At 35.7% G+C, this 12,258-nt stretch overlaps 1 protein-coding gene across 1 annotated transcript; it reads right to left on the bottom strand.

Annotated features, from left to right (window-relative positions):
- Positions 1–823: 823 nt before the first annotated feature.
- MKP-4 (dual specificity protein phosphatase MPK-4) lies at positions 824–10,856 on the bottom strand. The gene is made up of 9 exons (XM_089643406.1): positions 10,828–10,856; positions 10,560–10,704; positions 10,351–10,482; positions 9,394–9,490; positions 6,407–6,642; positions 5,548–5,783; positions 3,010–3,142; positions 1,229–1,441; positions 824–955 (listed from the first exon to the last, which is right to left on the bottom strand). Exons 1-9 carry the CDS (start codon positions 10,828–10,830, stop codon positions 852–854), a joined length of 1,299 nt encoding a protein of 432 aa, XP_089499532.1. The 5' UTR covers positions 10,831–10,856; the 3' UTR covers positions 824–851.
- Between the last annotated feature and the right edge of the window lie 1,402 nt (positions 10,857–12,258).

The raw sequence follows: 12,258 nt of genomic DNA, 5'->3' as shown, positions 1-12,258 counted from the left end.
AGAAGGAAAAACAGAAGCCGGTAGTTGGTTCCACATACGAACCGACTACACAAAAATGACCCGTTCTCATGAAGCCAATATCAACTGTGAACAAGTGTTCTGCTTATGTCCGTCAAGTTTTACGCACGTGCACTGGTGCACCGGGGATCAAAGCTGGTAGAATCTTAGAGAAGACTTAATACCCATATTGCGTTTGTGCATTAGCATTACTGGAGCATTTTTGGCCACATTTTGACTAACTTACAATAACCCTTGAGAGCTGGCCAAAAAGTGGCCAATTCAAAGAGATATTTTAAAACATTTATTGGAATTATTTCAAAAGTTCCCGCCCGTTGGAATCATCGATTAACCAGAAATCTAACTTTATATTTTCACACATCAACCAGAGATGTCTTGCTTCTCTTCTGAATGATTTGTTATTGAATTCCACGAACCGAAATAATTGAAACGCTTCTAAGCCTTTCGACTTCTAGCCCCAAAACAGCTAATAAAATTGATTATCGGTTTAAGAAAGAAATTCTAAATTTGCAAACCATTAATCAATTTCACCAGAAGTAAGGAAAGATTGAGCTTACTCAGGACACACAGACATGTCACAATCCACTCCTATCGGTTTATGTCTTCAGTGTCTGCGAAGAAACCACAGATATACATATGTCGCCGAGCTACGATCAAACTGCACAGACTATGCAATAAAATTTGCATTTGGTGTGTAGGTAGAAACAAAGGTGGAGCGCCGTGGTGAAGGACGCTAGCGACACTCATTGTGCGCACACATCATTCATACTAATAATGGTTCTTGACCCGTTGAAGAAAATAGTTAGCCAGGTATTTGAACGTAGGAGAGTCGTTCAGACGGTAACTTGTATATTCTGGACGACAGTGGACCATTCCACTTTGGAGGGCACCAGATAAAAGGCGGGGGCAACCTTGACTCCGCACGGACACTGACAACCTGGAACAAGACAAATAAAACATTAATTACTTGCAGGAAAATTGCAGCTATCTCAGTAAGGTTTCTTTTGTCAAATTGTATAATTCCTTGTTTAAAATGTTACATAAATATTTTGAGTATAACATGTCAGAAGTTAGGTATTTAAATAACTACTTACAAATCTGATGATTGCAGAGGAAATTTTAGTTTTGATTTTTAGAAACATACTTTTTGGATGCTCAGTCTACTGTTCACAGAACAACTAGTTAGTTAGGATTCTGGTTAAATTCTCACCCATAATCCAACTGAAGCTGCCGAGTTTATTGGCGCACTTTGGACAGTGCAGCTTCCCCTGCACGTTCTTCTGGACGTCCTTCATCCAGACCAGCGGCTCCACGAAGTACGTCTGGACGCAGACCTCGGGGCTGTCGTGGCTGTCCGCAATGTCACGGGTCCCCATGGCGTCCGCCTCGGGCTGGCCGACTATATGCTCGATCTCCTCAGAACCTAGTACGATAAGATACTGAATAAATCAGCCTTTCACGGTATGCTGAAGTGAGAGAGTAAGATACCACCGAGAGAGAAATATAGTTATAAAATACAGAAATATAGAGAGAATTACGAATGCAGATTGAAACACAACTTCTTTACAACAAATCACATGTCTTTTATCTAGACTACAACTCTTATAATCAGGAACAAGTGTGTAGCAACGTCCTCTATATAATGCTCCAAAATCTCTCGGTTCTAGAAACCTCACTGATCGCTGTTCCTTGGTACTCTCCATGGAGGGGCGATCCTGTATACTCCCTACAACTGTCTGATACTCTATAACCTCTATGCTCTATCTACACTAAAGCCATCTATGCTTCGTAGTTTGCACTATAACAGATTCAGTGGACAAGACATGTAAGCAAACACGGCCTCCGTGGTTGAGGGGTAAAGCTCTCAACTAGCTAGTAGCAAGTCCAAATCTGAATAAATATTTAATATGAATACACTTGACAATAATAATCAATATTCAGATAAAAGTAAGTGTACAGTGTGTGTGCCGCTAAAACTCTTCATAAGTTTTAGCCAGCGTTAGCAGTGTTAGTGCCCAAAAATATTTTTTTTACCACTTGATAATAATATCAAAAAATATCGACTTTTATTTACTTTCTATAAATATAATATGCATGTTTTATATATATAAACTTTCCAGAAGAAATTCTCTAAATGATAGTGAGAACCCTGTCAAAATCCGTTGCGTCGTTTAGAAGAACTAAGCGCACAAACAGGCAGACACGGATAGCAACTTTATTTTACACTATGTATTTAGTGATAAAGTAATTACATATACGTATTTACATTGGGTTTGTACATATTAAGAGATTTGAATACTAATCTTCCATAGAAGTGTTAACTTTTGTTTGGTAGAGGAGTGCAGTTATTTATAAGTAATTAATAATATTATAGGTATTACGTGTTGTAGTAAATACATTGCAGTGAGAAAGTAAAAAACAGTTACATTATATGTTTGGTAGATGTGATATTAGTGTAAGTAGTTGAAGTAGATAAGTAATATATTTTATATAGAAAATGGGTGGTATGGGTTATTTTTAAGAGTAATTCATGTGGAAAGCGTTTTTTTTGTTGATAAGTTTGTCTTTGAAATATTTTTACAGTATTTAATGTTTGGATTTTGTCATTAATGCTTCTTTCTTCAGTTAATTTTGATAATATGTAGTATATTTACACTCCAAAGTGGAAGATACTCTCAGTATCGCCCTGGTGTAAGACCACCATTCAGAATTGAAACATTGCTTGAAATGGCTTTAGCCGTGTCTGGTGACCAGATCAATCTCCAATTCCCCTCCCCACAACCTTCAGCCTCACAAAATACCCCAATTGGAGATGCCGTAGTCTCACAGGCTCCAGACGGTTGAGAGCAGTTGGGACTCTTGAGCGGTATTCACGTAAAATAAATTTTCAGGTCAATTTTTATAAAACGATTTAAAATGGTTTATTCACTCTTGATTCTATATATAACTCGGAAAAGCCTGCAAGGGAGTATATATTAATAAATGACGAACCTGTTAAACTCTGATTAGCGAGATCATCTTCGTTGGGCCCGGCATCGACTGACAAAGCCTCCCCGGGAACGATGATCGAGCTTTCTCCGCCGCACGCGAGGCTCTTCAACTTCTCGATCAGGATCTGGCCATTCTGTAATTATAGTAAGAATAATAATATTTAACTTATACAGCACAGTTTTGTGAAAGTTCACCTCACGTGCGCTTTATATTAAATAACTTGGCGCTACGTTTTCTCCGGGCAAAAATAAAGGTCTCGGGTGAATTTCTTTAATTTGTTTTAAATCGCTATATATGAGAAAATATTATTTTTTTAACTCTACATAGTAACTCAGCATAACCTAGCTATAAAATTACTAAACTAAAATCGAATATTATTTGAAATGCAACTCAATTAACCTCGTAATATGTTTATTACGGTCCGACTTTCGGAATTTTCCCATACCTGCTTTCTTTAAATACGCCCGACATCTCTCGCTCGCTTGTACATATGAGTTGAGGGGCAGAACAGAGATAAAGATTCGAATCGGGTTTCACGGTCATAAAAACCCCCATTCCATGAATTGAATTATTACAATATAACAAATAATGTACTATCCTTTTCTTAAGGCGATGCACTACGTCGTGTAATATTTTAAATTGAGCCGCTATCAATAACAACCCTTACGTAGATGGCGATAAGGTTTAAATTCCCGCTTAACACCATCCGCCTGTTTTGATTTATGATTGATTTATGATTTATGCAAGAAAAAAACATGGCCAAAAAGTGCCTTTTATTTTATTTTGTGGATGTTCAGGCATAAATATTAAAAAAAATTTCGATCATTTTATAGATAACTTAATTTTCCATACTATACAATAAAATCATAACCGAAAATGGGTTCGTAAGTAGGAGATTTTGAACTTTAAAGCAGTTTTCATAGGCCTTATACATTATTTTTTTCTGGGCTTATAAAAAGACTCATCTAAAAAATACTCGATTATTTCAAAGGCCAAGATGTATTCTACTCGCAGTATTTAATTAAAGCATCTGAAACATTTCTAGGCGACCAAATTTTCAAACCAAAAACACATGATTTTGCATTACTACGTATGACATCGACTTAAAATACCGATGTAAACAAAAGGCATGAAGATAAATATAAAAAGAAGACTTGCATTACGATTCGATAATTATTTACATATAGTCGGGACCTTTACAAAGAGATTGGTATATAATATTAATATAAAAACGTTGAATAATTCCGTCTTCTCTGCCATTGAAATGAGGCTGGCGCAAAAGGTAGAATTACCTTTTCCGGCCGAAGTGTGTTAATACGTTCTCGCAGGATTACTCATCTTGATAAGATTTGAAATCACCGTACACGTGCCACACTCGCACAACAAAACCGTGGGACCTTAGTTATAACATTTCAGCGCTATGACGCACTTCCCATCAGAGATGTGCTTTATTTCAAATAAATCCATTTCAAATGGAAATGCAAAATGTGTATTTTCCATTTTGCATTTTAAATACTTTTCTAAAAACCATTTTGCATTTTGCATTTTAAATGCTTTTTTCAATGCATTTTCCATTTTAAATGCTTTTTTGTAACATTCTTCCTACTATCTCTACTTATCTTTTTTTCATAAGCCCCAAATATCAGTCGGTCCTCAACCTCGCTATGAGAGATAATTTACATTTGTCAAGTTGCTCCCTGGTAGGAGCCCTGGCAATTGAGTGATACCATTACAAAAAATACTGATTCAAATACTGAACATGGGGCCATGACGCTGTAATATTAAATGTTAGCTAGCAGTTCCTATGTTTTTACATTGGCAACATTAGTCCCGCGCAAATTTTTTGTGGTATTATAATCTGTAGTCGTGGTGTTTTTGGATTTGCCATCATGTAATATGTTTGTTCTACATTGATGTCCATTATTAAATGTCAAAATTGTTTAAAAATTCTATAATTATTTTAATTGTTTGACCTGAGAAACCATTTTGTATTTTCAATGCATTTTGAAAATAGGTATTTTGCATTTAGCATTTGGAATGCTTTTCTAAAAACCATTTTGCATTTTCAAATGGAAAAGTTTTGACCCATTTCCATTTTGCATTTCAAATGGTTTTGGGTACCCATTTTGCACATCTCTATTTCCCATGCATTCCTGTTTAGAGATAAGAATAATTTCTTCACATTAGCAAGTGTAGAACTGTACATGTTTAGCTTAATAAATAGGGAAGCCAACCAGTCAGTTATCCAACGACATTCGTGAAGTCTTTCAAATCATGCAAATCCTTACTCAAGGTACCCTCGAGAGAAAACCTGCCATTTTTACAGTCGACATCACTGGCGTGGGTGTCCAGTACATCGGTGTTTGTTTGTTTTTACTAAATATGTAGGTACCTGTTTTAACTTTTAACTTATTTTGCATGTACGCACTATAATCTGCCACTTTCACTAATTGGACACTCATACAATTTTTGGGGTGGCGAATTAGTGAGATGGTACTGTACTTTTATTTCTATTTGTGAATCATTCTAAAATATTACCTGTACGCAAGTTATGTCGCACTTCTTGGCGCTCTCTTCCTTGTTCTCTTTCTTGATGGTGACTCGGCGGTTCAGCGTCATGCGCACGCTCTTCGGGATGTGCGGTATGATGTTTTTCTGCGATGCAACAATGCGGCGGCATTTTTTGCAGCGGTAAACGTGCGGATCGGGGCGCTCCTGGGCCAGACCAGGGTCCGGCTTTACTAGGTCGGCGCAAGTCTGCGGTAGGATTTTCACTGAAAAAAAAAATTAAAACAATATTACTCAAAAATACACTTTGATATCAGCTAATGCAACAAATACAAATATGAATGATTTATTAATATGTAAATTCTCTGCGGGTAATTAGGAAAATGTTTTAAGTTATATGTAAAACTAACGCAGACCTGTGCAAAATCACGGGATATTATAATCAGGGTCAGCCTAGGCTAGCATGTTGATAGCATGATAAATGAATTCAAAAACAGTTATTTAGTTTCTATTATTATATTCTATTCTAGTTATTTAAGTTGAAAATTGATCAAAGTCAAGCCATTTTACGATGACTAGATAAAACAGAACAGTGACAGAACAGAACATTATAAAATAATGGTTTGGGTTAGGTTATGTTATATTATATACCACATTGTTACTATAAAAAACATTATAACGTTTAAACTACACTCTAAACAGTCCTGGCACTAATAAGAACAAACTTTGAAATTTTAAGCAAAATCACATGAATGGTATATGAATGCGTACAGGACAAACAAAGAAACATATATTTGTAAATTTTTTTCCACTTTTCTTCAATTTTGTTTCGTACGAAACGTACAAAAAAATATAACATCCTTCAGAATAAAAAACATTTAAAATTAACCTTTTCGTACACATTCGGCTGCCATCTTGAGCCGAAACATCTTGTACTTGGGGTGCTCCTTGTCCAGCACACAGTCCATCCGCCCGTACAGCTTCAGCTGCGCCACGAACCCAGCATTGGGCGAGGTGAGCGAGCGCCTGGCCTTTACGAAGTAGAAAGCTTCCTCAAAGGTCAGCCGATGCTTGGCCATCATGAACGCAATGACAACAGCCGCCGAGCGGGACATTCCGTAGTAACTGAGAGAAAAATATTATTATTAGTAATTATTGAAGACAAATTAGCGATTTTTAAACGAAAATCTGAAACAGAAAAATCAGAAAAGGATACGGTCACATGTAGGACTCGAACCCAGGACCCTTGTCTTTCCGGGACACTGCTCTACCTACTGAGCTAATGGGACCCTATCCCCCTCGGTCACTTTTAACTGTATCATACTTCGAATAATAACTACCAACATTGTCTTCATTTGCATTTAGTTCGGGTTGATCATACATAAAGATAGTTGCCCATAAAAAATGTGCGGGTAAAAAAATGAAGACAATGTTGGTAGTTCTTATTCGAAGTATGATACAGTTAAAAGTGACCGAGAGGGATAGGGTCCCATTAGCTCAGTTGGTAGAGCGATGTCCCGGCAAGACAAGGGTCCTGGGTTCGAGTCTTAGATGTGACCGTATCCTTTTCTGATTTTTCTGTTTCAGATTTTCGTTTAAAAATCGCTAATATTGTCTTCAATAATTAAAAATATTACAATTTGAGGTTTTACTCAATAAAGTTATTCCGAAAAATAAATTATTATTAGTGTTAAGATTAGCACTGCCTTCTGTTGATTGTCTTATAATTTATTGCCTGAAAAAAATCCAACTAGTTTCGCAGGAACTCTCGTGTGACAAAGTCATTAAATGGTCATTCAGCGCCAATTTGTTGTTTTGCCAGTTGAAAGGTTCCCGTTAAACGCCAATTCTAAGCCAGTTTCAGCATTTAAACAAATTGCCATCAGCAGAAGAGCCGCCCCGGGAACCATTTATTGGATAACCAGCACCTCTGCTATAGGTCACCTGAAGGGGTTGGCTACATTTGATGATTTAGTAGGTGTGCCCGGGTTCATCGGCTGAGGTGTGTTCAGAATGCACCTGCCCACAGGTTGTGTGGTGTACCAGATCGGGAGACACTAGTTTGGGAAGACCTTTTAACCTGTCTAACCGGTCTCTCGACCCATCGCCTTGCGTCGCAGCAGGAGGGATATATTCAGACATCCGTCACTCCTGGACATACTGATCCCTAGATTCGTACCCAACCCTCATACCTTTTATCTTCCCAGAAGTTCCACACCTTTCTTTCCTTAAAAAAGACACTCCACATAGCATCCCAAAACGTGACATAGGCTCTGAGGGAAGTTATTTTCCTCAGGGCTCCTGTGTGGGGTTAATGTAAAAAAAAAATTACAAAAAAACAAAATGGCGCTCAATGGCTATCTGATGACAATGTTACATTTGAATTTCTGCGAAATAACTGGGACTTAGTCTTAAAAGCTGAAGATGGCACTAGTCTAAGAAATTCTGCTTAGAGGGTTAAAACATTTCCTGTTTTACCTGATATTCAAAATATCATGTTATTCATATAAAACTAAAATTATTGCCTAAGTCCTACTTCTATTATAACGACTTAGCAAGCAGGATCCTTCATGCTAGAAAGATGAAATCAGGCTTTCTGTTCCAAATTATAATCAATATGTGATTGTTCCTTTAACCGTTTAACCTTGATCGTTATATTTCATAAAGACGCTGTCAGATAGTCAGAAAATTTGTTTGTATTTCCGCTTTGCAATAAAATCAAAATAAAAGGAATATTTCTGAACGTATCCTAAAACTAAAAACTGTTTTCGAAAGGTAATGAAATACGCTTTCCAATTTTATTATTAGAAATAAATATATAATTTTTGATATATTAAAAATTCAAATGCAAACAAAAAAGTTTTAAAAATTGCTCGCCAATATGTATTTTCGTTTAAAGGCGGCAAGGTGCCTTCGGTACGGAGCCGTCCCGAGGGGACGGACTTCTCAGATCCAATCTTCCCGCTCCTTGAGCTAGTCGTAGTTACTCAGTGATTGTATCTACAATCGTAATAAAGTTCCACTGTTCAGTAAGATCCTTAACGTGTGTTATTGGAGAATACCAAGTTTCCAGGAGCATCTTAGACTGGAGATAAGGGCCCGGTCTAAGAGATATAAATATTGAGAGTATCTCTCGAGAGATACCGTTTGAGTACTCACTGCGGTACATCAAAATTAATTTTTCTCAAATTAGGGTCGGAACCTGTGGTTTCATAAAGGTGTACATTTCAATTATTTTGTGGTTAACTTCTGGTTCTTGATATGAATACATATAAAGCTTGATGTTTTCTCTTTCTAACACCGTTTAAATCATATTACTCACTATGACAGTAAGGGAGATTGTTGGGAAGTAACAGCTTCACAGATGTACTCATAGAGGGCAGTGCATAGAGCTTGCTTGGAAGTCCACAAGATGGCAGCTAGTAGCCAGGACCAGTTAGAATGCTCCCAGACCAACTTGGTGTTTTCAGATCTCATTTAGCCAGCTTCTAGTAAGGTCGACTATCGAGTCACCGTTGTAATACGCGATCAATAAATCCCTGATTTAACACAAAGAACCTATTATTTAAAATCTCCTTCCACGACAAGTTGGAGAACTGTTTGTGGGAACACAACAGAGATGCAATGATTTTTATTAGACCACATGAACACCCAAGGGAACAAAATGACTCAATGAAAACTGAACAAATTAACACTCAGTTAATTGAATGAAGTATTTTTTTTAAATGAAGATTTGAAAACTTGACCATTAGTTTACAGTAGAGTTTAGGCCTGACAACTCAAGCTCTCTGGACTTCCAGTAACTGGAGTAGAGTTTCGTTCTATGTCAAGTTTGTGTAACGTTTAAATTTAAATTATTACGTATATCTTTCTTACCAGTGAACTAATATGGTGCCAGAGGCCTGTGCTTCCTGAATAAATTCATTGGTTTTGTTGAAATGACATATCAAATCTTCTTTCGGCACATCAGTTACTGAAAAAATCAAATAAAGTTACAATAAATGGCCCGACAGGAGATGGGAGATGTTCGAATATCCTCCATAAACGGCTGCATATTTTTCACTTCTATTCCGCATTGCCTATCTGTGTATTCTTATTATTTGTCTGTTATTTTTAAATATGGAATGTATTGCTTTGCACCACCCTTGCATACATTCTGGAATAAACTCAACGTCAAATTATCCATTTTTTTAACGAAATACCTACATACTAAAATGCATTATTTTCCATTTCCGGCAACTGAAATACTGAAATGTACGCATTGAGGCCCCGTAGTAAGAGTTTAAAGATGGTTTGAAAGGGAGATATGTAAATATGAATGTTAGAGGAAGATCGCTAATATTAAAAAAAACTATAAAATTAAGCGAAAATGGTGAAAATATTTAATAAAACAAGACTTGTTTAAAATAGAGCAAAAATCTCCAGACAAATGCTTTAGTTGTATTTAAGGATACACTGTGAATTTTTTCATGCCTATAACACATTATAAATACAAGAACAAAATGTGTTTTAAATAATTTTCGGAGGTTACTTTGCAATTTTTTTCTATCGAGGGAAATTCATTTAATTAACTTTTCGACATAAAAAAATGTATAGATATTAACATTTTATTTTTATCGAACATAAAACTATAAGAGTTAGTAAACAAGAAACTTGTTATAAATCGGTAGAAATTGAGTATGCGGGGGTTTAAGCAAGTCCCTATTTTATGCATATTTATCCCCTTTGGTTCTAGCCTGGGTAGGAGGAGAGTTTGTTCTAGAGTTGTGATTAGTAATAATAAAGCTGACAATATTTTATACAATAATATGATGAAAAATATAATAAACCAACCTTGGACATATTTGTTTTTTATGTTAGATATTTCTGTGATCATTCGTGGCAAAGGAACTGAGTCTACTGTGAGTATATGCGTGATCTTGAGCTTATGGAGAGTGTTCAAATCACAAGCAGCTTTCAAATTACCTGGAAACAAATACAACTTTAACTGTGTAAAAGGTTTTTTGATAAACTTCTATGACAAGTGCGTATTTTAAAGTTACCAAGCCATAGGTTATCTTCGATGAGGTCCACACTAACTGGTCCAGAATCAAAATCCTCTCTGAACAACAAACTGGCGCCCTTATGTTTTTCCATCAAAGCCAAGCTTTTTTCGTTGTGCAAATTATCCACAACTTCGGACGCCATCTAAAAATACGCAAAATATACTTAATATAAAGAAAATACTTATTCTTCAAACGTTAATATCGTAAGCTGTGCCAAAATCGAACAGAATTTCATTTATAAATATGAAAACAAAATAATAATGACCATTCTAGAATTTTGACAGAAACTCGATTCAAATGTCAAATTTTGACAATCTTGGCTAACAAAATACTTCTATGGTAATCTGTGAATATCTTTTATCTATGGTGTATATTAGCGATGGCACAATCGATGAATAATCAATGATTTACTCGGTCTTTTGATTATCGAAATATTTCGATTCATTATCATGGATTAATCGATTTTGTCAAAAATCATCCTATAGTCCGAAACAATCGTATTGAAACGTCATCGAACAAGGAATCTATTCTGTCAAAAATCATCACACAGTCCGAGACAAGCGTTTTGAAACATCGATTCCCAACTCCGTGAATTGTCAAAAATATCTCGGATTACTTGACAAACGAGATATTATTCACGTGGTACGTTGTGTTACCTAATATTACGCACTACCTAATATGATTTTATATCCACTGGGAACTGGGATTACCCTATTATTCTTTGCTAATTGTCAAATGTTTAGCTGGGATATTATATACCAACCGAAGAAGCTACGAGTATGTGAACGATTCATTCATATTTTAGGGTGGGATTTACGACGCTCGTGCATTTATGATGTGTGAAAAATGGCATTCTGACTTATAATAAGTTGGGAAGGTTTTGATAAACATAAATTGAACTTTTTTTATGGTGCTGTTTTTGTTCAAAATCACCTCGAGGGCGCTCCATAAAGAATCTTAAGGTATATGTTGTAAATTTAACATCATATGAAACACATCCAAATTCGTAGTCATTCTCATCATTACAATAATATTACGATTATGTTTTCTGCAAATAAACAATAAACATCATTGCGAGTATGAAAACATTGGTTTAGCCCATTTTTTGCAAATGCAGTACTTGCCTACCAAAACTTTACCACACGAATGAACCATACTTTATTTATGTGCCCCCGACAAAAATCTGTACGCAGCTACTTCTCTCGCTGAACTGTGAGCAATTAAATCGATTAGTCATTCGATTCTTTTGATTTTTCGATTAAAAAATTTCGATCCTGTCCATCACTAGTGTATATTGATAAAGTAATCAACTACGAATTTGGCGGATTTATTTAAAATTAATGTTTTGTAAACAGCGAATGTACAAAGAGCAAAATAAAAGTATTTTTTTAATTTGTATGGCCCCTGTTACAATATTATTATTATTTGAACAATGGCATTGAATTATTGTAGGAACTCTTTGTAATTGAATTATTGATCAAACATTTGTGAAGGAGTATTGATAAAATAATACAATTCATTATAATTTAGTACAGCGCTTTTGTTGTAAACATAATGATATTATATCTTTGTTTATGCGTACAGTTGTATAATGGTGAAATATTATCATAAATTATTGATTTGTTGAAGTGTTAACTACTCTAATGCTGAATCCCTACAAACTATACCGATTAATAATATTTAACTGGTTGATATA

Source organism: Hesperophylax consimilis, chromosome 19 (genome assembly GCF_061612785.1).
Source record: "Hesperophylax consimilis isolate HC1 chromosome 19, BYU_Hcon_1.0, whole genome shotgun sequence".
Lineage (NCBI taxonomy): Eukaryota > Metazoa > Arthropoda > Insecta > Trichoptera > Limnephilidae > Hesperophylax > Hesperophylax consimilis.
Note: the sequence above shows the minus strand (reverse complement) of the source record. Positions and strands in the feature narration are given on the sequence as shown.

Coding starts and splice junctions, on each gene's coding strand:
- MKP-4 (XM_089643406.1), bottom strand. Junction 3,143..5,547: donor GCGACATAACTTGCGTACAG/GTAATATTTTAG, acceptor CTATAATTACAG/AATGGCCAGATCCTGATCGA. Junction 956..1,228: donor CAGCTTCAGTTGGATTATGG/GTGAGAATTTAA, acceptor GTCTTGTTCCAG/GTTGTCAGTGTCCGTGCGGA.